The sequence below is a fragment of the Cololabis saira genome, chromosome 7, assembly GCF_033807715.1.
Source record: "Cololabis saira isolate AMF1-May2022 chromosome 7, fColSai1.1, whole genome shotgun sequence".
In the NCBI taxonomy this organism is placed as follows: Eukaryota; Metazoa; Chordata; class Actinopteri; order Beloniformes; family Belonidae; genus Cololabis; species Cololabis saira.
In genome coordinates, this window is record NC_084593.1 from 35854779 (window position 1) to 35880778 (window position 26000).

A 26000-nucleotide genomic window follows, 5' to 3' on the forward strand; every position below is an offset into this window, starting at 1 on the left:
ACACAGGGGATTCTGAGAGTAAAAGACTGCTGGATAAAAATTCTTTGTCTTGGAACCATCTTTCAAAAGGTCCATTTGTTTCAATTATCTATCTTAAGCTCTGCTAAATTTGCGATATTGTTTTTGAAGAACAAGACAGAATGGAGAGACATTAATGATGATTGTAATTGGTGCTTGGCTTAACAAATGAAACATTAATTTCCCCCCCATCATAAAAATACACATCTCAAAGTGCCACGTATTGGTATTACGACATTTCTGACCCTTAAAGTAACATGGCATCATCCTTGAAAGACCCATTTCATAGCAAGGAAGTCTGTTCATCCTTGTGAAAATGTGTCTGAGATTACTACAAATACCGTGTCCTTTTAAAGGAAAATACAGCAATAAAACTGGCTTAATTTAAAGAACAAGGCTTTTCTGGGACAGAATGGAAAAAGCAATCTCAAAGGAGAAGTCTCAATGTTTCCAGAACAGCTAGACAACCAAATATTACCGTAGTTATATTACAAGAAACAATAGAGCACACTGAGACACAGTCTCACAGACAATACACGTGCACACACTGCAGTCGACAAATGCACACTCAATATCTCACAGGTGAAAGCTTTCATTCCCTGCTGCTGAAGCCCCAGGCAGTGTGTTCACCCCAGCAAAAAGAGCATGATCTCCTTTTCTCTTGCTCTCTCTAGCAATGTGCAAGCACATGGGTGCATATTTATATATTTATAGATATATATGTGTGTGCAAAGGTGTGTGTGTGTTTGTGTGTGTGCGCACAATTATTGTGGTAATGTGTACAGCATGTACAGTATGTGTGTGCGCTCCTGCGCCTCTTTGTCGTTGTGCCAAGTATAGAGGGGAGAGGATCAGGAGAAAACACGGATGGAGAGGCAAAAACAGGGGCGAGGCAACATGGGAGATCAGAGGGAAAGAAGGAAATGGCAAACAGGGAAGAGAAGAAAAAATAAAAGAGTTCAGAAAAGGTCAGAAAACATGAAGCATGTTGAGGGTGGAGGAGGGCAGGAGGCAAGGAAACGGGGAAAAGAGGGCAAAGAGGTTTTGCAAAACAGGGTATATTGGGAAAGAAAAAAAAAGAAGCCCGAGATGATTTGAATTGTGAAAAGGTCTGACGGATCAGAGGGAGCTGGAGCACATGAAATGCAGCTCAAACAGATAAGAAGAAGGGCTAGATCAGGAGCTGGGAGAAAGGGCCCGGGGATGAAAAGATGCAATCGTCGTTGAAAGACCCAACACTTGAGTGGACAAAGCCCGATGCCGGTGTTAATGGAAAGCTCTCTCGTGCAGCTGCCCTGTTTGTCGACAATCTTCCCAGACACAGATAACAGAAATATCACCCCTCAAACGGGTTTTCTTTTTTCTGCTATAATGAAGCAATGAAAATAGTTATCTACATTGAGAAGAGCATCACTTTGTTCCCCCCAGGTTAAAAAAGGAATCTGGGGAAAGACAGAGGGAATAGCCTCCATGACCCCATTCCTGAAAAACTTTCTGTGCTTACATTTGTATTTAGTATATGCACACTTTTCTCCACAGCTTTCAAAACCATCCCAAACTGCCATTTCCCTGCCACTGCGGATGATATTTTTGCCGTCAATCACTCCGCAGTACAGATTTAGACCCTCCGATGTTTTTATTCTCCTTCCTCAACAGAAGATTAGCCCTCTCCTCTGTCGGCGCTGGATGTTCTGAAGCAGTGGTGCAGAGTTTTTCGCTTTTTTTTTTTGCATGATTAACTTCACACCACATTTATTACATGCTCTGAATTTTCCTCATTATTTTAATTACAGGGCACACTTCCTTGAATTCTAGTAAGTCCTCAGCTGTCAAACCACTATTAAACAGCCTAAACTGCAATAATTATTTGATATGAAGCAGTTTCTTATTAGGAAACTTTCTATTAACAACTGCTTGATTACATACCAACTGGTCATTCATTTACACCAGAGCTTCTGATCCAGCCTTTAAGCAAACCATAGTAATTAAACTGTTCATCACACGTGCAAGACTTATAGGGATGTGCTGTTTTAAGTTGATGAAATCACGCAACGTGCTTTGCCGATAGAGTTTTTATGCAAACTATAGCATAAAAGCTGGCTGTCTTCGCTGCACTTATTCGAATGCTGACTTAACTGCACTTACTTTGTGATCTATGTGACTGCGGCTTGATTGCATTCCTCTGTTGTAAGTCGCTTTGGGTAAAAGCATCTGCTAAATGCAATGTAATAGCTAGTAACTACTGCTACTAGTGAAAATACCTCCAATTTTATTTAATAAATGCATTTCTTAAAACAGAATTTAACATAAAAATAATGTCTTTGTTTTGGAACAATTTCCTGGTGAACAAAAGCTTTACAGTAGTTGTCAAAGCCTTGCACACTTTCTTACTATATTTTTTTGATTTGGAGAAAAAAAGAGAAATCGTGGGCTGTAAATGTCAGATGTTTTATATTCAAGACAGAATTACTCTGACCCCCCACCTGCATCTGGTTTCTATACTGAGCTGAACTAAGTCACTGGCTTCCTGGTTTAAGTGTAAAATCATTATTCACATGAGACGACTATTGATCGTCTCATCAAGCTCCAGGAAAGAATGTAAATAAGCAAAATGTTGAGCTACTCAGGCAACATAAACCTACCTTTAATATCTTAAAAAAAAAAAAAATCTGATTTTTTTTTTTTTTTAATATTTTTATCCTTGATTCTTTCCCATTTTATCAATCAGTGCTCCTATCTAAGTGACAGTCCTGGGCATTGCCATCCTCTACCAACCCCGGGAGGGCCCTGCACTGAGCTCAGGTCTCCTCCTTAACCTGAGGAGTGAGCAGGCCGCATCTTTTCACCAGCTGCGCCACCGTGCACCGTGATTTTTTAAACAATTTGTATTATTATTATTTCTTTCAAATGACAGATTAACCATTAATTAAATAAAGTATTGCTTGTTTTGCCTGAGGGCTGTCAGGGAATTATCTTTAATTTTGTTCAAAGGTTTTCACAACTTTAGCACTTTTACTCTGAGGACGACTGATGCTTCTAATTCATCCTTTGATAATTTGGACGTTGATATCTATGTTTTTTTTGTAAACAAATTTTTTTTTACATGGATTAGAATAAATCAGTTGTTTGCATATTTTTCTCGACCCAGATAATTCCTTCTTATATTTTATCTTTCTTTTTTTATGAATATCTCATTCCAGTTCACACATGGCAGAAAAATAAGGGGAGCGTTCAAACTTAAAATTAAAGGGTATGTATTCCCCTCAAGGCGAGCCAATTTGTTGTGGTCTTTCTTTGCATATTTACAAAACCAGCTCACTGGGTTTCTTCTTCCACTTACCAGTTGCATGAGTGAGGCCCCAGACTCCCTGGCCGTAAACATCGGTCTTGTTCCAGACCACCCTGTGCACCAGGCCGGGCCCGGCAGGGTACCAGCGCTGGTACAACCGTCCTTGGACTGAAGCGCGGACATGCACTTTGGAAAGCCCTCCCAGAGGGGAAACGGGAGAGGACGGGGAAGGAGGTGTGAGGAGGATTCGCAGCAGGGAGAGGTAGCCCGCGGCGCGGGTGCTCAGGTAGTTCAGCTTGACGAAGGCTCCCGGGATGGTAACTCCCTCCTGAACTGCCTGGGGAGTGCAAGATGAAGAGCAGAGTGAGAAATACAGGTGACAGAGGGAGCATGCATGAGAAATGAGAGACAGAGAAAGATTAATATGAGAAAGAAAAGGTGTTTCATCATTACTTTGTATGTGTCTGATGAGCTGGTGTAATAAAAGCTTCTGGCAGGTTCCAGGGGAGAAAAGAATGAGCTAAAGTACAGTATAGTGGGGTACGTATGCCATTTATGAGTCAATCATGTTTCCTATTCTTTCCTGTCAGGCTGTTATAAGGGTTATTTTTAGGAATATTGTAGAGTGGGCAAATTTCTTCTGCCACCAGAATGGTGAGGGAGAAAAAGCCATGATCATGAAACCCACTTAAGAAGTTTCTTTAGTGATACTTTTGAAGGCTAAAAGCATACAGTGTTTGGATCATTAGGTGCATGTGAATGTGCTTCCAGCTGCTGCTGACTCCATGGTTGACAAGAACTGCAGAGTTAGAGGTGGGGGAAAAAAAACTGCAGTTAAGTTGAGCACATTTTACTAAAGTAAATGTGCTCACAACAATGGCTAACGCCAACCCTCGCCAGAAATGCCTCAACACTTTTACAGGCTGTGCTTTCTTCTTTGTCCTTCAAATTAAAATGATACGCACTCATTGTCGTCACAAAGAAGGTTCATGTGGAGGGCAACTACGGCCCCTGTCCTGTCCTGACCGCAGGATATTGTGTGTGTGTGTATATATATATATATATATATATATATATATATATATGAATTACCCTTTGTTTATTTGATCATCTGTTTATACAAATCTCATCTGATTTGCTAAAATAGGCTTGGCCTCTGAAATGTAGATAATGTGTTTGTGGATATGAATGGTAATAGTTTGAAGTAAAACACCACTTCCCTCTGCCAAAAAACAAACAAACAAAAAAGAAACCACTGAGCAAACAGTAAATATGTGCCAACTTTAACTGGGAATATGCATAAAACTTGCGTTAAAATGAAACGCATGCTGAGTGTGGTTTTCCTTGCTCACGCTGAAGCCCCCTCGAGTGTCTTTCCTGCCTCATCTCTGCCCGCCCCGTCCAGAAGCAGCCTGGCTGTGAGCAGCGTGCAACAACCGGGCTTTTCACTGTAATGTTATGCGCAACCAAGGTCCAACAAATATTTGATCAAAAGCCTTTTTTTTTTTCCTCCAGCCATTTCTGCCTCTTTGTGTAAAGCATATTGTTAACTAACACAGTTTGTTCCCAGTCCATCACACAATATACTATCATTTCTGTTTTGTTCCTTTACAACGAACCCCGCCCTTTTCTTAGTTAGATCTAAAACTAAGATAACAAGTATTCCTATTCTAACTGTAGTTGCTGGATTTGATTCAGCCTAGAGGAGTATTGGTGGGGGGGCAACAATATGGACAGAAAACATGCAGTTATTGGAGGTCCAGATGCTCTTTTGTAAATGCCGGGTTGAGCTGTGGACCTTGACATGCCCATCGCATCAGCCTCATCCGTTACTGTTTCAGGCATTCAGTTGTATATTTTCCCTTGTGCTTGGGATCATTATACCGTTGAGCTGCCTAATGTTGGCCAGTTTTTAGTGGTAGCACAGATGGCTTCAAATTAATCTCAAGATACATTTGTATACAGAGGAATTGGTGGTTGACCAAATGACTGGAGGATTTATAGATCCTGTGGCCGTGCAACGGACTGAAATCATTAGCTCTCCACCGTTGTGCTTGATCGTTAATATGCATTTGTGCTGATAAGTTGGGTTTGATTTCCAATCAATGTTGTGCTCTGCATTATGGTTAAACATATGTTTAAAACAGGTATGTTGCCTCAGAAGCAAATTTGTTAACCGTGGAAAAACTCAGGTTCTCAGGTTCTAGTTATATCTGCTCTTTTTCTAATTCGAGCTAAGACCTGCAGAATTTGTAATTAATTATAATTACTAAATACTAATAATTATAATGTAATTATTTTATTTTGCAATTTTTTTGAACACTGCATAGTCTGACCTTGAGATAAACTCGTTGGGATGTCCAATCCTGGGAAGACTGATGACTGAAAAAGATTATTAACATCTGCATTCCAGTGTGTAATGACAGACAGCATTACTTGGAAATAGACTTACAAAAAGCTTCTCTATGATCGTAACGGATGTCTTTCTGCCCCAACACTGTGTTAATACACACCTGAATGCAAAATGACAAGCGAGGTGGTCACACCTGCCGATGATCAATTAATCAAGTGTATTCAATGGCTGCTGCCTCATTCTTATGAAGGTAACAGTGTACAGTGCTTTTATGCAATGATAATATATCTTCTATATCTTAGAGTGAAAGAACCTGGATTGGCTATCAGGGTTCTATTTTATTTATTTTTTTAAAATTATGCGATAATATTGATTGAAAACACAAGGCTCTATGCCGTGTATCGATATTCTGAGGTTTTTCAGCCATGTGGCCCAGCCCTACATTTGATCACAAGTCAGATGTTCAGGCCCATCGTTTGTTTTTGTGGCCGGGAAGAATATGGATGTAGCTCACATTTGCATTGTTTTCATTCCGGTTTTGCATCTTGCAAATATCAAATGAAGCTAAATTTGCAAAATCCTGCGTGACGAGTTGGATCGTTGCTGAGCTGTTACAAATTGCTTCCCGTAAATCTTACTGAATGCCAGCTGTACACATTTAACACTATACTGCTATGGGTTTTTAATGTCACTGCAGCTAGACGATGAAACCAGAGTCACGACTGTTTTCCTGGATTACCATGAGCTTGAATTCTTTTTTTCTTTTAAATCGCTACGTAGCAAATTCAGCCAATTCAACATGTTAAAACGGTAGAAAAGCAGCAAGGTTTTAGAGTCTTAATCACAGGTCAAAGAGGACTGTACCTGTAGCTCGGGCACGGCTGGCCCCTTCTCCGCACACGCTCCTGTGTATTTGGGGAGGGGGTAGGGCAGGACCAGTGGGTAGGGACTCAGAACATTCCTGATGTCACATTCAGGAGGCTGACTTTCCTCTCTGGACAACGTAACCAGATCCAGAACCATGAAGTTGTTGTTCGGAGTCCAGATGGTGCGTGTTTGCGGGAGGAAAGGTGGGCGCTGGAACATGAGGGTCACAGACATTGCACCAAAGGTCACCAAGTCGAAGCTAAAGAAAAACAGAGAGCAAGGTGTATTAAGTTTGGACCAAGAGGAGACTGCAAAAACGCAAATAGTTGTGTATTCTGTGCTCGGTTTTCCTACCTCCCATCCTGCCTGCTGATGGTGAAACCATATTCAGGATGCTGTGGGAAGGTGATGTTCACTCCAACCAAAGGAGAGCCATCCTGCAGCACAACGCTACCTCGAATCACAGCTACACGACTGCCAAAACAAAGGCAGTAAGGGAAGGGAGAGAAAACCAGAGATAAGCCAAGACAAAGAGAGATGACAAGTTTACATTGATGGAGAACATAATCAGTGTCGGAAGAAAGCGGCACATTGTGATGCACTTGCCAAACGACCTTCTGCGCTGAGAAAATGCAGCTGCATTTATTCAGTGCAATTCCCTTCTTTAACAAAAGGAAACCGAGCAGAGATTGTCAGCTTCGCCCACAGTAAAACCTTCAACATCTAGTCATATAAAAACAAAACTTTTACATCATATTTATGCTGCATTTACACGGTGCCACCTCCAGCCAATCTTGGTTTTGAAAGAGATCAAAAGCTATCAGGGAAATCTTTTGTTTTTGTGAGATATGCAGATTACACCTGCAGTGTTGGTCAAATGAAACCAGATTAAAACACGTGTACCAAACAGACACACAATCAGAGGCGGGGGATAATCCATGACTGTAGAAAAAGGGATGAATGAATGATGGAGGGATTTCTGCGGATGACTGCACTTCCGTCTTTATTACTCCTGACCAGAAAGCTGGAATTTCCATTCCGACGAAAGAGCAACATATCTAATTTATTTGTTTATTCTTCATGTGAACTGATGGAAGAAACAAAAAATATCCAAAAACACACCAAAAAAAGCACTTTCAAAGAGGCTTCCCCTCTTGTTTTCCACACCAATTTTTTTAGGTCATCATCCTGTTTGGTGAGATGCATTTCCGCTCTGAGGCGGCAGCGTGAGGTCACTGAAAAATTCATGGTGACACCTCCACGACTGGTGTAACTGAACGGCACATTAAGCATTAATAAGTAGCAAACAAAAAGTCTGTGGTTGAAGTCTAACACTGATACCGGAGGACAGGACAATTCCCCCGCCGAGGGCCGGCTAATCTCCACGGATCACTGGGATGTATGCACGGGCATGTGAACATGTGATAAACCTCACATCCAAACACTCACTCACTCTCTCTCTATCTCTCTCTCACACACACACACAAACTCGTTTAAAAAAAAAAAAAATCATGTGAAACGGATATTTTAATTCATTAATAAAGATGTGTTTGCTCTGCTGCCTACTTTTCATGTCTTTCAACAAAGTGCACAGTAAGATTTTTCAAGGACAGAGACACAGAAAACAAACACATAAAAGAATTTGCATACACACGGAGGCAGGTGCACACACAAAGAGTAAACAAGTGCCTACCTGGTATCAAAGGGCACGTCCCCGGGGAGAGTGTGCGTGGCCGACTTGCCAAGGAGAAAGCGTATGCGTCGGTAGAAGCTGTGAGTGTGCGTGCTCGCGGGAGAGGTGGCTGCTGCCGAGGAAAGTGGGCTCTGCTGTAATAGTGCCAGTGGGTCAGGCGAGCCGTGACACAGGGGATCAGAGCCACAGCTCAGCTGCTCACAACAGTCCGGATCCACACAGTCCAGCAGACCGTCTGAAACACACACCACAGTTTACTGGCACTAAATCATTTCGATAGATTAGACAAGACATCTTTACATGATGATTAGTTTAAGGTTTAAGAGGTAAATGACTGAGATGCAGAGAAACCTGGAAAATTATATATATATATATATATATATATATATATATATATATATATATATATATATATATACACACATATACACACACACACACACACACACACACAGGACTGTCTCAGAAAATTAGAATATTGTGATAAAGTCCTTTATTTTTTCTGTAATGCAAAAATGTCATACATTCTGGATTGATTACAAATCAACTGAAATATTGCAAGCCTTTTATTATTTTAATATTGCTGATCATGGCTTACAGCTTAAGAAAACTCAAATATCCTACCTCAAAAAATTAGAATATTCTGGGAATCTTAATCTTAAACTGTAAGCCATAATCAGCAATATTAAAATAATAAAAGGCTTGCAATATTTCAGTTGATTTGTAATGAATCCAGAATGTATGACATTTTGTTTTTTTAATCGAATTACAGAAAATAAAGAACTTTATCACAATATTCTAATTTTCTGAGACAGTCCTGCATAATGACATGTGTGTGTGTGTTGTTGGTGGCATCAGGAGATCAGTATGAAATTACAGCTATTATTGCTATAAATATTATTTGAATCTCCAGCATTCCTTGACTGTGATCCATATTAGTCTGGCGTAAACAATAAGCTGCAGATACAAAGCAAAAGCAGCAGGTAATAGGAGCCAGGCGAGTCTCTCTGAAAAGGCAGGAAACAGTGCTGACATTTAAATGCATCTGACCACAGAGCAGAGAGCTAAAGGGCAAAGATATTCTATTATAACCTCCTCCTACAAAGGCAACGTACTACAATGGCTGATTTCCATAAGAGTCACTATTTGAACTTGAAAGAGCACTATTAATTTAATTTCAAATAGCATTGTGATTCAGGGAATACAGAGGATTTTAGCTAATCAAGCACATGGGGTTGTTATGCAAAAATATCAATGCAGAGCTTGATAAACACACACATGCATATTAATATTGTATTTTGCAAAATAATATAAATATTCACATTCTTGTTAGGTCACTGCTTATACGTGCAGGATAAAAAGTGGTTGGTATAATACTTTTCCTTGTTACCATCTAGGTGGAATAATTGAAACTCTTCAAAGTTCTTCTTTATTCTCTGATTACTCAACATATCTTTCAATCTCTGTCTATTTTCAGAAACAAAAGGAGACTGCTGTGAGAGACGGTTACGAGTACATCTGCCAATTAAGCGGGAGAGCTGAATTGTGCAGTCGGAAAATGATGATATTTGAAAGCTGTGCACAGAGGTAGAAGTAAAGAAATAGATGTTTGAATTGCCTCTATGACTTTGTCAGTGAGTCATTCGCAGTATAATCACAACTCCGATGAACAAATTGACGCATCCAACACAGACGTTTGAGAAAGTTTATCAAAAATAATTCAGCATTTTCCTGAAAGACAATGACTGGGATGGCTGCTTTGTGATAGCAAATCAGGTGTGATTTAAAAAAAAAAAAGAAATTCACATTTTGTCACATTTTACAAAGAAGTTGAAGTAGCTCCTTTACTTTTTCAAATGGATGTACTTGTCAAAGTACAGAATTGTGTTTTAAATCTTTAAAGTGTAGCATTTTCAGCCTGTGTCTGTCAGGACACAGGTTTGTAAAATTCATGGTGAACGGTAGTTGACTTGAGTTTAACTGGACAGATGCTAAATCTCTTACTGCATTCATTGTCTTACATGAATTGGCTTATATCTAATAATCATATAAACCACTACTTTACCACCTCAATCAGAAAAAAGAAAATATAGTTTAACTTAAATGAATACATTTAAGTTCAAATTGTGCTGAACTTGCACACTGTTGGGTGAATCATGAAAGGAAAATAATTTTTGAGTTCAAAGCCACAGAGCCTTAAGTACAGTCTTCTAACCACCACATGGTTAGCCGCTGCCTTATTTCAACAATTAAAGCAACACATCCACTCCAGTGAAAGAGGTTCAAAAGCATCACCAACTAATGACCTCAATGCTTAAAAAAACGCAGTGTAGTGCTATGTGGCATTTCGGTCTGCGTTAAGACGGGACAGCAATGAAAAGCAAAGACTCCAAGTGGATGTTAAATTGAAGCAGCACTGTGAGACCATGAAGTCATTATTCGTCTCATTTTCCTGCCATTTCATGTTTAAATATCACTGGAAAGCGAGCGTGAGTGCTGCCCTTTGCTCCACATTGCATGACATTCACAATTTCCATTTGCAACTGTGTTTATAAATGCTGCTCATGTTTTAATGCGTACAGCTCCACCTAAAATGGTGCTTTATTGTTACCCCAGACCTGACTAGGCTCCAAGAGAGACACAGAAAATATTCAACTGTCTTCTCCGACTGGACATTTTTCAGTACGAGTAGCATGCCAAAATTTCGTGATAGAGTGCTGCTAAAATCATGGTGTTTGACTGTAACCATTGATTCCAATCAGGAACCAGAAGCAAATTTATTTCCTTGACAGCATTTCTTAACCCCCCTCAGATAAAACACACATTAGTAAGAAAAGATATTCAGAACAAAGAACATAATCCACTAAAATGACACAAATAGCGTATGACTGCCGGTGCCAACACTGTTGGCAGGGCTCGGTCATGCTACGTCTCCCCTACTAAGACCCCATTTTCCAGTCCACAAGACGTGTTTAATTGTATGTACTAATAAAAATAAGATGTAAAAATGAAAATTAAATTGGAACATGCAAATAAAAAACAGTGAAAAGGAAACACAACGCTGTTTGCAATGATGGATTACAAACCCACCATCATGTCCATCATAAATGGCATTTCAAAGTGAAAGGGAACATTGAAAGCAGTGCAATAATACACTTTCAAAACTGGTTATGTATTGGACAGGAAATGTATAACAGCAAAGGCCACGAAATTAGTGTAACAAGTGGAGCTCTTTTCATGTTTCTTCCCCCAAGGACTAAAACAAACACAGCTGCAATACATGACTAAGACGGACACGTTCACCCATCATGAGAGACCTGAGAAAACGTGTTTGCTGTATGTCTAGAAAATGTTCTTTTATCCAGACAGGTGGTATGCATATCAGACGTTTGTGAGTGATAAGAGAAGCGGCAGACGAACAGTACACAAACGCAGACACATCCACGTGCAAACACACACATTTTCAAAAATAATAATTGGCAACAGGACTCCGCAGGAGTCTCAGCGGGAGCAGGACAACACAGACCGGGGAAAAGTAGGAACAATGAGAGAGAGTTTTTAGCATCAAAGTCATGACCAGAGGTAATGGAATGAGCAGAAAAGGAAACGGTAAAGGCGGAAAAAAAAGAGAGAATATGATAGATGATGTTAGAATGTCACCTCCGTCGTTGTCAGTTCCATCACTGCAGTCAGTTTCCATGACAACGCTGCATCCAGGCCCACTCCATCCCGCCTGGCAGATGCAGCGCCAGCCATTCTGCTCCAGGGTACAGCGCCCATGCCCGCTGCACAACCCCGGGCAGCCGTCTACAAAGGAGCACCCGGGTTCACGTGTTCAAACACACACACACACACACACACACACAAAAACACAAGCGTACATTTTGTCAATTGCAATTATGTTTTAAAGGCTGAGGATTTAATTGAAACTCTTATTAACAATAAATTACCTTTCACTACGACATCCAAATCATGAGTAACTGTGAGGGGAAGAAAGGGAGAATTACGTAGAGGAAACAATTACCAACAGAAACCTTCATGAAGATCCAGGTAAGGCCACACAGACCAAAGTGTCAGAGGACACAGATGAACTCCTCCACATGCGGTGACACACAGCTTACCGATGTTACACTGCTCTCCCTCCCAGCCAGGCTGGCAGATGCAGGTGCCATCGTGACACTGGCCGTGCTCTTCACAGCGAGGATGGCATGCTCTCTGGTCACACGCAGCGCCGACCCAGCCCTCCTCGCACTGGCACTGGCCGTCCGAGCAAACGCCGTGGCTGCCACATGGCACCGGGCACAGCTCTGTCGAACAGGTGGGCGGAGACACGCGTGAGAAAATAGCATGTTTGGTGCGAGAGGGCCGAGAGAACGGGAGGGAGGGGAACAGATGGAGGAACTGAGCTCTGTAAGGGAAAAATAAGCTAAAAGAGACACTGGGGACACGGAAAGGAAAAAAAAAAAAGTTTAGGAAACAGGGATTGAGGGTGGGGAGAAGTGATGTAGCTCAGATAGGAGGCAAAATCAAGCGATAAAGAGGAGTGACCTCAGAGACTTAAAAAAGGAAAAAAAAAATATTCAACTTTCTCACAATACACAATATTCTCACCTTTAATAGCTGAGCTCCCTTAAGGAGAAGAAAAGTGAATCGACCCGTAATAAAAGCCAAATGATTTGTATTTGCACCATGTGTTTAAACTGCTGGGACTTCAGTTCAGCTCTATTATTCTTTTTCTGACATTTTGATCAGATTTAGGGGATATGTTAATACCCCCTTTTTGCCACATCTCTCCATCTTTGTCTTTTAACCCTTTTTTTCTCGTCCCTTTTCTCTGTCTCTCCTTCCCTTGCAACACTCTTTTCAATTTCTCTCCTACCCTGTGTGTTTCCTGTTCTCTGCACTCCTCACCGTCTAACGCTCAGCTTCTCTTCAGAGGAAAAGCCTCATCCATCAGTAAAGGGAGCAAAGTGCTGCAGGCGCACAAAGTCTACTTATCCAGCTGCAGTAAAAAAGTTATTTCAATTTAAATATACATAGCATGGAGAGGGAGTAAAAAGTGGATTAAAGTTGGAGAGTTTTTCAGCTCTCTATTAGAATTACATTAACTTAACTACGCCTCAACAAGGACTCAGAATGGTCGGGTCCTTTTGATTAAAAGCCTGGCAGGTAGAGGGGGAGGTGGCTCATATCTCAGATGTTCAGCCATGGTCCATCATTATCATCAGTTATAGCACCATAATAAGGCATGCAAATACATTAGTAGGCACTAATGCAGATTGTGTAAAACTCATTGGAGTGCACGGTGAAGCAGATCCTTCCCAAAACCAGTATGAAGTTAGTTTGGTGGAATTGGAGAAAAGCTAATTTACCAATGGCTATTTTTCCTCTCTGTCACCTCACACTGCGAGGGCACTTCCCTGACCGTGCCACATCCTAAATATTTAGACCGTACTTGACTGGACTTGTGGTAGACTGGACTTTTAGATCCTTCAGCGTATGCAGCGTAGATTGTTGCATATCTTTTACTAGATAGAAGTGTATGTTTACATGCAAAATGAGGGCGATCTCATCTGCTGTTACCTGTTGAGATCGCAACGGAACAAACGCATTAAGAGGGCTGGCTTTGGTCTGGACACTGTTCTGGAGCGCTGAGAGCCACTTGTGCAAAAGAAGGATGTTTCCATAAAATGAAAACTAAATGAAATTATCTGAATCGAGCTGAGCTGATATGAAATGAAACCCCACCAGATACATTTGCTAAAGTTGCTGCAATGGTCACCTTGCTGTCTTTCCTTAATAATCAGTGCAGGGCTTCTGTACTTTTCACCGGGCAGATCTTCAGAGCACAAAGAAAGGTAGTTATAGACATAAGAATGCTTTACAACTATATTTTACAGCTACTCACCAGCATTGCATGTGGCTAAACAGGAAAGCAATAAATATAAGCAAGGTTTTGAATGCCAGGGTGAATTATTCTCAGAGCTGCAGTCTCTTACAGACCTTCAGCAAAGTTAGAATAGAGGTCTTTTTTTAGTCCCTCACTGGTTTTTCTTTCTTCTTTTAGTTGAAAGGAATATGTGTGTGTAAGCGGTTGTGTGTTCGTAAGAGTGTATATGTGTAATGAAATGAGTTTTAGTGCACAAATGGGCCTCTGAATGGTGAGTCAAAGGGTCACGAAGGGAAATGTCATTCAAAGACGGCATGAACAGGGAGCCCACTCACTTATGTGCAGACATGGGCCTGCACACATTCCAGAGGACAGCACCAGTCCATCCCTTCCCTTTCATGTCTATCCACTACCCCACCACATACTGTATTATCTGGCAAGACCACACTAGCTGCAGTGTTTGTGTGTACGTGTGTGTGTAAATGTGGACACTAATCCTAATGCTTTACCAGTGTAGCAGTCTGGTCCTGTCCAGTTGGGCTGGCAGGCACAGGTGTCCGACTCGGGGATATAGGTGCCGTGTCCCGAACACTGCTCCTGACAGGCCGGCAGCGGGTCGTCGCAGTTCAGCCCGGCCCATCCCGCTGAGCACACGCATTCCCCGCGCACACACACCCCGTGCCCGCCGCACTGAGGGTCTATGCAGTCCACTGCAGGGAGACGGAGGATGAGGGGAGGAAACCGGAGAGAGTCAGGGGTGAGGAGAGTTAAAGGGTCCGTGGGTGTCTGGTGGAGGAGGTGGCAGTTTGTGTGTGTGTATGTGTGTGTGTGTGTGTGTGTTTGCGGGTGGAGCTCTCATTATAATCATCAGTTCACCGAGTATGAAAGCAGTGTTCTTTGCATCCCATCCAGGAGTTAACCACCCTAGCTGCAATCCCTGTATCTGTTCCATGAACATTACACCTTCATAGGACACTTAGAACTGAGGCTATGATAAGAAGTGCAATGGGTTGGTGTGTGTGTGTGTGTGTGTGTGGGGGTGTGTAAGGGTGGTCTGCGTTACGCTGAGTTAGTGTGTGTAATTACAGCCCTGAGTGCAGAGCCAAAGCTCAGGCAGAGTTCAGCTCAACTCAGCTCAGCTCCGGCGCTGAAGGTCACACACCTGACTCTCTATAGGCCACGGCTCTGAAGACAGCAGACTGTTGTTCCAAACAGCTGGAACATCGGTGCCTAATCAAATCTAACATCACGCTTGTTTTTTTATGTCATTACTTTGTTTGTTTTTGTTAATTTATTGCTCCGTTTTACGAGGCAGCGACGTTACATCAGCAAACACAGGCCCGGCCTGGTTTCCTGCTCAACTGAAAGAGGCTTCGCTTTGTCTTCTCACAGATTCATGTCTCGGCTGCAAGCAAACAGCATTTAAAATACAGTTTACGGCAAATGTTCAATAAACTGTTACCTTCGCGATAGAGTCGGCTGCTTAATACCTCTAGCCATTTGGGAAATAGAGAAATGTACCGAGGAGACAATATCGGAATAATGGAAATGGATTCACATATAAAGTGACATTCGCATCTTGTCTGATTCAGAACCTTAAAAATGTTATTTTATCTTATTTAATTACAAATTCAAAATGTATGAGAGACTCTGCAACATTTACTTTTGCCTTCTTTGCAAAAAGCAGAGATGAACAGAAGTAGATATAGAAGCAATAGGCGATTTTGAATTGACTCTGTAATTTTGAATATACATATAGTTATTTTACATACATGGATTCCTTTAAATAGATTAATTTATGGGCTACAAACATTAAAATTAACTTGACCTGGTCAAAAAATAACTTAAAATGAATGCTGAAATAATGACAGTTAGGGCAACATATACTGTCCCTTCAGAAACTGATAAAAACTGTGCAGTTGTCCAAGTCAGCAGAACCTAAAGGTAATTCTGTGTGAGTTTAGCACTGCAAGGCATCCTGACACACACACATTTTGTTTTCTATGAATATAAAAAATAGTCTCCTATGCTGTCTTAGATTAAATGTTAACATTTGTTTTAGGTAAGCATAATCATGAATTCATAACAGATGAGTCAGTATCGTACAATCTTGCAGCGGGGCCATCTCATCAGCAAATAAGAATATAAGGTGTTCATTCCACTTTAGTTTATTGTTGGTTTCAAGTGTTGACAACGTCTTACCTTGCTCACAGTTTACACCCTTGTAGGCCGGAGTGCATATGCAGATACCCTGGATGCAGGTGCCGTGGTTGGAGCAGGTCGGATCGATGCACTGACCTTCCTCCACGTTACACTCTGCCCCCTTCCACCCTGCCAGGCACACACACCGCCCCTTCTCATACACGCCGTTGCCACTGCACAACACCGGGCACGAATCTGCAACAGGAAAACCACAGATTAGTTCACCTACTCAGTAGTACACCCATGCAAACACACACACACACGCGCTGCTGCAGTATATTAACTGGGAGACCGCGTTAACCCACATGAGTGGGGCTACGCTCTCTTATCTCAGCTAGTGCGCGGATTCAGCAAATCCTTGAACCGCCTCTGTCTCCCTCTCTTTCTTTCTTTCTCTCTATCTCTCTCCTCTCTCACACACACACACACACACAGACACACACACAAACACACAAAGACAGGCACACACACACACACACACATACACACACACAGTCAAGCTTATCCCTCACGCTGTTTCAATTTACTCAAGCACCACCTGAGTCTGGCAACCAAGGCAACCCAGGAATTGCAGAAAATCCTCCCAACGTCACCTCTCTCGTTCAGAACAGGCCGTGAAAACAATCGTGAAAACAGAAGATTAGGAAGGAGAGTATTAGACGTTTACAGAATGAAGGCGGAAAGCAGAGCCATCTCCATGCAGAGATGGAGAGCAGTGTGGGCTAATGTAATGACAGCCAGGTGGAATAAACCCAGCGAACATTGGCTGACACGCTGACAGCTACAGCTCAGGACTTCAAATGTATTAGGATCTGGAACCATCGCCTCGTCGGCTCTGATCATGTGCAGTGAAGGCCCATGTTACACATTTGTTTGATCTTTTGTAAATCTAACTCTCCATAGAATTAAATGAAATTATTTAAAAATAAAAATCAGGCTTCACTCACCATAACTCATGCTGAAATTCTCAGCTTTCAAGCAGAGAACATTATAGCATAAACAGATGCTCAGAGATGAAGGAAGCTATGAATAAATTATGAGTGTAAATAAATCATAGGATTTGATAATCATATCACTTGTTTCAAAACAGTGAGACAAATACAATAATTTTACAGAGAGAGAATGCTACAGGGAGGGGCTGTGCGAGAGAAGAAAAGTGGGGTAGTGGCATGCAACAAAGGGACAGACCGAGAGAGAGGATAAAACAAAGACCGGAGGGGGAAAATAGTTGTGGAGACTTTCAGCTGGAAGAGTTTTCACAAAAATATGGCTTTCAGCGTTTAGGAAAAATAGCCATTTTTAGCAAAGTATCTCCATTTTCAGGATCTAAAAGGGTCGGACAACAAAACCTGTAATTCAGTCAGGTAGTGCGGTTACATGCACATCTAAATCAAGCTATTGGCAACAATCTAGCTAAGGATTAAACTGGATGTTCAGAGGAATCCAGGTATTCATGCACGAAAAGACAATCGATTATTAAGTGAGGTGCGTTTTCGACTGCGCGATGGTACAGTAGGTGGTGCCACATGCACTTTTGCGTTGGTGTTCTTCTGGTTCCTTCTTTGTTGTTCGTCTTCTTCTTCTCCTACTGTGTTGATATTCTGGCTTTCACAGTGTCGTCACTTCCGGAGGGGGGAGTCCCGGGGCAGTCACTAGTTCAGCTAAGCATGGGTTGGTATACATGCCTGAATAAGTCGGATTACGACGCATTATCTGGCACTAAAAGCTCGATCTCATGAGCTTCAGTTTTCGGTTCGATTATGGCCCCACTAAGGTGTTTACACGGCTTTAAAATTCGATATCAGTCAGATTAAGGCAACAATTCAACTTTCTGTCAATGTACTGGCTGACTCTCAAGTCTGGAGCACATGGACCACCCAAGGATCCTCTCTGGAGATGTTTTGGAAAACCTTGACTTCAGGTGCTGGAGTTTATGGGGCCTTTCTGTCTTCATCAAACTCAAGCTCTTAAGGCTAAGCTATACATATATATATATATATATATATATATATATATATATATATATATATATATATATATATATATATATAATATATATATATATATATATATATATATATATATATATATATATATATATATATATATATATATATATATATATATATATATATATATATATATATATATATATATATATATATATATATATTTATATATATATATATATATATATATATATATATATATATATATATATATATATATATATATATAATATTATATATATATATATATATATATATTATATATATATATATATATATTATATATATATATATATAGTATATATATATATATATATATATATATATATATATATATATATATATATATATATATATATATATATATATATATATATATATATATATATATATATATATATATATATATATATATATATATATATATATATAATATATATAATATATATATTATATATATATATATATATATATATATATATATATATATATATATATATATATATATATATATATATATATATATATTATATATATATATATATATATATATATATATATATATATATATTATATATATATATATATATATATATATATATATATATATATATATATAATATATATATATATATATATATATATATATATATATATATATATTTTCACACACTGTTGCTGGTATTTTGGTCCGTTCCTCCATGCAGATCTGCTCTAGAGCAGTGATGTTTTGGGGCTGTCGCTGGGCAACACGGACTCTCAACTCCCTCTAAAGATTTTCTATGGGGTTGAGATCTGGAGACTGGCTAGGCCACTCCAGGACCTTGAAATGTTTATTACGAAGCCACTCCTTCATTGCCCGGGCGGTGTGTTTGGGATCATTGTCATGCTGAAAGACCCAGCCACGTTTCATCTTCAATGACCTTGCTGATGGAAGGTTTTCACTCAAAATATCACGATACATGGCCCCATTCATTCTTTCCTTTAAACAGCTCAGTCGTCCTGGTCCCTTTGCAGAAAAACATCCCCAGAGCATGATGTTTCCACCCCCGTGCTTCACAGTAGGTTTGGTGTTCTTTGGATGCAACTCAGCTCCTCCTAACATGACAAGTTGTGTTTCTATTTTGGTTTCATCTGACCATATAACATTTTCCCAATCTTCTTCTGCATCATCCAAATGCTCTCTAGTAAACTTCAGACGAGGCCTGGACATGTACTGGCTTCAGCAGGATTTGAGTCCTGGCGGCCTAGTGTGTTACTGATGGTTCCTTTGTTACTTTGGTCCCAGCTCTCTGCAGGTCATTCACTAGGTCCCCGTGTGGTTTTTGGATTTTTACTCACCGTACTTGTGATAATTTTTACCCCACGGGGTGAGGGGGATCTTGCGTGGAGCCCCAGATGGAGGGAGATGATCACTGGTCTTATTTGTCTTCCATTTTCTAATAATTGCTCCCACAGTTGATTTCTTCACACCAAGCTGCTTACCTATTGCAGATTCAGTCTTCCCAGCTGCTGCAGGTCTACAATTCTGTGTCTCACGTCCTTTGACAGCTCTTTGGTCTTGGCCATAGTGGAGTTTGGAGTGTGACTGTTTGAGGTTGTGGACATGTGTTTTTTATACTGATAACGAGGTAAAACAGGTGCCATTAATACAGGTAATAAGTGGAGGACAGAGGAGCCTCTTAAAGAAGAAGTTACAGGTCTGTGAAAGCCAGAAATCTTGCTTGTTTGTAGGTGACCAAATATTTATTTTACTGAGGGATTTACCAATTGATTCTGTAAAAATCCTTCAATGTGATTCTCCCCATTCTGTCTCTCATAGTTGAAGTGTACCTATGAAAATTACAGGCCTCTCCCATCTTTTTAAGTGGGAGAACTTGCACAATTGCAGGCTGACTAAATACTTTTTTTGCACCACTGTACAAGCCCATCTTTTTATCTACTTAAATCTGATTCAACTGTCAGTGTGTTTACACACACTAACAGATATAGAATTTTTAAAAGCTGTGTGAACACCTTAGTCGAACCGCTCTAGAGATCGAGATTTTAGTGACGGATAATGCGGTCCTAATTCGAGTTATTTTGGCATGTACTGTATACCAACCCACACTTAGCCGAGCTACTGACCGCCCCGGGACTCTCCCTTCTGGAAGGGACAAGCAGCGGGAGCAGGAATAATAACAATCCCGGCTTCACAACAACACGGTAAGAGGGAAGAAGAGGGAGACTTTGCGTGCATCTTACCTGCAACATGATCAGGCTTAGTATGTACGAAATTTACAGAGCTGCTGCATCATTAGCGTCCATATTTTTGCATGTTGTTGTCCTCCTTCGACTTGTTTACTGTACCGGAAAAACGCAAACGCGAAAGTGCGTGTGGCGCCACCTAGTGTCGCGGAGTCGAACGCACCTCAGTCAATAATCGATTGTCTTGTGCATGTACTGTATACTTGGATTTATCTGAAACTCCAGTTTAATCCCTATCTAGATTGTTGCCAATAGCTTGATTTAGATGTGCAAGTAACCGCACAGTGTTTAAGTAACAAGAGAATGGGTCACATTTGGCAAAATAACATTTGCCAAATCAGGCCCAAAAACATTACTGTTTACTGAAGCGTACTCCTAAATTACTTACCTGCTGTACTCTACTGCCCTTATTTTTAACAACTTGTGCTTTTTATTATTTTACCTCTTTTCTTAACATTTTATTTCATTTATTTGGTATTTAAGCGTACTATTAAATTAAATACTTTCTGAAAACCGCGAATGAGATGTGTACCTGTGGTACTCTACTGCCCTTAGTTTTCAGCAACTTGTGCTTTTTATTATTTTACCTTCTTTTCTCATAATTTTATTTCATTTTATTTGTTATTTACTGTCTAATCATGTCTTGCCGCTTTCAATGTTGATGTAAAGAACTTTGAATTACCTTGTGTTAAATTGTGTAAACTTGCCTTAGTCAACTGTCAATACTTATTAACCCCAGATTGAATCACTTTGCCTACTTCATGAATGATAAATGCTATATTTTTGTGAAAACTCGTGAATTAAAGCTGAAAATTGACACATTAATCACAGATCCAGTAAGTAAATATTTCCAAATATGTCTGCACCTCACTAGAGATCTAGAAAGACATAACACATAAAGCCCAGTCACTATTAAAGTCCGCATGCTGAGATCATGTCAGAATTACTAACAATACAAGTAACAACTTCTTGCAGTTCCCACTCAAAAGAGTACAAGAGCAGTCTGGGGGAGCTGTTTAAGTGAGTCTTTCAAATTGAAATGAGGACTGACTGCAGCTTCCTTTCAAAAACAGCTAAATCAAAGTGACAGGAAATGGATGATACATGAAGTCGCAAAGCCAGATGCCATTGAAGAAGCAGAAATCACAGGAGCAGCATGGAGGGTGGATGACTGTCGATGCAATGATGGGACCAAGTGTTCAGTTGTCATTGATGGAGCGGAGTATCAATAGCAAATAAAAATAATCAAGTTATACATAAGGAGACATCTTACTTGAAACATGTATTCCTCCACAGATTAAAAAAGTCCTCGTAAACCTTTTTATTTACATACGTTTGAATAAAGTTGAGAACGACAGCGCAGGCACTTTTGGAAATCACTCAACCATCAAATAAAAAGCAAAAGTGTACCAAAAATACAGTAGCAGTGAGTGGATTTAGTCCTTCAGTGAGATTTATTGGCATTAACAAAGGCATAAAATGACAACAGCACTATCCTGTTCTGGATATTCTTACCTTTGGCACAGTCGGGACCCAGGAAACCGGCAAAGCAGTGGCAGTGTCCAGCCACACATTCTCCATTCCCGTTACAGTCTGAGGTACAGCCATCCATCGAGTCTGGATAACCACACAGATAGAGATCACACACACGCACACACAGACACACACACACACAAAAATGAGAAAAAATCATTAAACAAAAAAACATTCCACACGTGACTCCAGACGCTGGCATCTCTTCCATTGAATTGAATTGAAAGATGTGATAAGCAATGGAGGGCTCCCCGGACAGAGGAGCGGTATTAGATTAGTCTGATCCAGCTGCTATCGCTCTCTTGGGAACGCCCCAGCACTCACTTACACTCAATAGCACTAAGCACATTAAACTGTATTACAGGTTGGAAACGTACTGCACTCAAATTTACAAACATCGGGGCTTAATCAGCAACTGTTTACAAGGGCTGCAGTCTGAAACGAGACGGAACAATAGAAAATCTGACATCACCACCGCACAGTTATGTGGAGAAAAAAGGGTAACGCCGCGTCGCTCTCGCTACGGCAAAGATCAATGTGCCGATTGTTCCTGCAAGTTCTTCATCTCATCTGCATATGTGTGTTTCATCATATCTTTCTGTAGGCTGTAAGCGTTTCATCATTCCTCAATCAGACTTGATTTAGCCGCCTTCCTTTGCTCTTTCCCCAGTTCTACCAGTGACACAGGCATCAAATCAGATCGCATTCTTAAGGAACAGGCAGCATGGCAAAGACAGATAGAGGGAGCACACTTTTATGCTTTTATAGCATTATACAAACCCGCTGAGCTCTGTCAGCTCTGCTTGACATGGAGGCTTCTGGTAAAGAAGTACCCAGATACTGGCAGAATTGGGGATTTGAGCTGTGCTGCTAGTTGACTTTTGCACTAGCAAAGCTAGATAGAGTAATTAAAATGGGTGTCGAGGATGTCATCCTTTATTTGACCCCCATACCATCCCGCTCAGCTCCTCTGAACAGGGATCGACTCCTGTGTCAAACCACTGCAGTCCCCTGGCTCGCTGTGTTCAGGGAGCATGGTTGACAAATCCTTCAGTGGCATGGCTCGTGCATGCGCCCCCGCACACGTATACAAACACATGCAGGCAAAGTTATTATGTGACACCTGCCTGGAGGCGCGTGTGACACATGCTAACGAGACAGGGCCTGCCAGTAGCCGGCAGCACACAGTTATCCTCCCGAGCAGCGCATCGCTACGGAAACCTAAGTCATTTTCACCTCCATCACCTGTCATTGTCACACTGATGGAGAGAACGAGTGCCAATCATCTTTTCTCCCACACAGTCACAAGGACTCGTGCTTCACCATACACTTTCCTGTCTCTCCCTAGAAAAAAAAAACATTGCATATATATTCATATATAGATGGATATATGCATATATAAATACACATACGAATTCCAATATTGTATTTGGCACCCAACACATGTGGTGAGCAAAATCTTATCTGCAAGGTCACGGAGTTTCTTTTAATCCAGCTGAGACGAGTGATCCGTCCTAAAGCTCACGGGGCTGTGAGGTGCCTGGTTGTAACAGAGATATAAGTGCAGTATCTTTCAGGTCAGTGTCTTGACCATAAAAATCTCCAGGCAATTAAGAACTAATGCATGAAGGTCCATGTCGCTATATATGTTGCAGGATCCTGCTTTTATGTGTGTGCATGTGTACGTGTGCGTGCTACGGGGCACCCGCGCTGCTCTTTCCACTGACTAAACCCTTTCTAGTTAGAAATCACTCATGCCATAAGTTATTGAAGTTAAATGCTATTATAAAATGGGTGCTTCGAGCCAAGTGATCTGATTGGTCAAATAAGCATTCCAATTCTATTTTATGAGCCTGTAAAGTTTCAGCCATGCTTTATGGCCCTTGGGCTTTATGAATTTATGAAAAAATGAATGGGTTGTTCAGCTAACTGCGCATCCTAGTGGATATCCAGCTACTGCCTAATCATATATATGTATATTTTTTTGTTTATCATCTATTTTGTAAAAAGTTCAAGGTATCCATTTGAAAACCTCTGAAAATTTGTAAGCCATATGGTAAAAGATATGTTATTTTAGAGGACGTGTGAAGTCGGGTGAAGTATAGCAATTATGCATAATTAATAGCCCTGCAGGAAGCACCACTCTCTGCCTGAGTAGATTTAAAGAAGATGGTGTTGGAGTGGAGGTGGCGAAATGGCAAAAATCATTAAGCTGGAGCTTTTGTGGGTTACATGCAAATGTCAATAGCGGTGAAGGAGGAAATGAGGATTTAATGTCAACATCCGCTGCTTTTTTGTGGTTTAAATGTAATTTGAATTCCATAACAGTATCAATCTTAAAGTAAGAAGAGAGTCTCTCGCTGTTTCTTTTTCTTTTTTTTTTCCCCCTTTCAGAATTCATATGTGACATTTTTGTGTTGATTGTCAGTTTGGACGTGTGCTAGATTGAACAACTTCAATTAAATAAAAAAAAAGAGATTGCTGGGAAACATTCTACAGCAAAAAAAGATAACTGCAAAATGCAGAACAGGTTCAATGAATAAATGATGACAGACGGACAGAAAATAAGACATAACAGCACACGAGAACATGTTCAAGAGCAACCCTGAAATAATAGTTGTTAAAAAGTCCATCTCTTTTGAGTACCCCGTCTGCTGTCATCTTTCCATTGCGTTTCATCATGAAAACAAGCAAACATTAGCATTTATTTTGACAGCCTTCTGCACCTATATTTCACTATACATCTGAACAGAAGCCCGTTAGAGGAGTGTCGCTGTACTAATCACTTTTCCTAATCCCTTCTCAGCATATATAATGGTATCTGAAGAGAAAAATGCTGTTTTATTTATTGAAAGAGCAAAACCTAACACTTATACACACGGTTTTGTGTTCTGGTCAGCAAGTCAGGTGAGATCATTGATGAATAAAAGACAGAACGGGTTACACAATAACCTTTAACTGATTATAGATATAGATCCTTGTCTGAATCTCATCTTTTCAACCTTATCAACATTTTATCACTGTGTTCCCTGTGTTGACTCACGGCGTGGTCTTCTGTAGCATGTAACCGCTTGCAATCACTCTTGCAAACATATTTCAACATCAGTGCATTTTCTTTTAAGCATAATTTCCATGCAAAGAGATTTTTTTTTTTAAAGAACCCGGATCTATTTCTTTACTGTTTTATGTTCATCGTGTTTTTCATTTTTTCCCCTTCTTGTTGTAAACTACTCCGTATTGATTATATATTACTTTATTTACTTATTTTCATAATGGTCTTTTGCTGTTTCTTATTTATGTTCTTCCTTCCTTGTTGTATCCAGTTACTATTTGCTGCGGAAAAGCTCAGTTTCCCGACAGAGATCATCTCGTTTGTCCCTCATCTCTCCATAAAGCTCAGCTCTCAGGCTACAGCGGAGCTCTTAGCAGAATTTACTGTACTGTGGCTCAGTGATTTAGATTTTGTGCCTCCAAAACAATGCAGCGTCTGGCTGTAAACCTTGTTACATGTCTAAATGGGCAGTGAAATGAACTTTGACACCAATCCATTAATATTATTTTCCTCGTTCAAGCTAAATCACTTGATTAAATATTTAGAAAAACCTCGGTCTATACCAAAGGCTTCTACTCTGAAGGCCATCTGGTGTGCCTGCATTTGTTTTGATTATTGAAGGGAGGCAATGAAACCGCTTTCTGTGCCGTGTTTTGTTCAAAATATATGACTCAAAAAAAAGAAAAGAAAAATCTGCTCTATTCCAGACTATACAGAAAGCAAATGTGTCAACAAATGTTTGACAGTGTTGAAACAAAATCTGTCTTTAGCTGTCACACACTGTCACTCATTGTAGAAAGGACTGTCGATATGAAGATGAAGGATGTCTTCAGTACGATGTTTCGGC

The 26000-nt window shown here is 40.3% G+C and overlaps 1 protein-coding gene across 2 annotated transcripts in view; it reads right to left on the reverse strand.

The window, feature by feature from the left end:
• The window catches only part of tenm1 (teneurin transmembrane protein 1), a 203763-nt gene that overhangs the window by 57364 nt on the left and 120399 nt on the right, over positions 1 to 26000 (reverse strand). For both annotated transcript variants that reach the window (XM_061725764.1, XM_061725763.1), the window contains exons 9-18: positions 22084 to 22185; positions 16313 to 16507; positions 14620 to 14820; positions 12342 to 12527; positions 12171 to 12200; positions 11881 to 12027; positions 8221 to 8455; positions 6882 to 7001; positions 6525 to 6786; positions 3359 to 3644 (exon numbers count right to left, since the gene is read on the reverse strand). In XM_061725764.1, the coding sequence (XP_061581748.1) occupies positions 3359 to 3644; positions 6525 to 6786; positions 6882 to 7001; positions 8221 to 8455; positions 11881 to 12027; positions 12171 to 12200; positions 12342 to 12527; positions 14620 to 14820; positions 16313 to 16507; positions 22084 to 22185 (1764 nt within the window). The remainder of the gene's footprint in view (positions 1 to 3358; positions 3645 to 6524; positions 6787 to 6881; positions 7002 to 8220; positions 8456 to 11880; positions 12028 to 12170; positions 12201 to 12341; positions 12528 to 14619; positions 14821 to 16312; positions 16508 to 22083; positions 22186 to 26000) is intronic.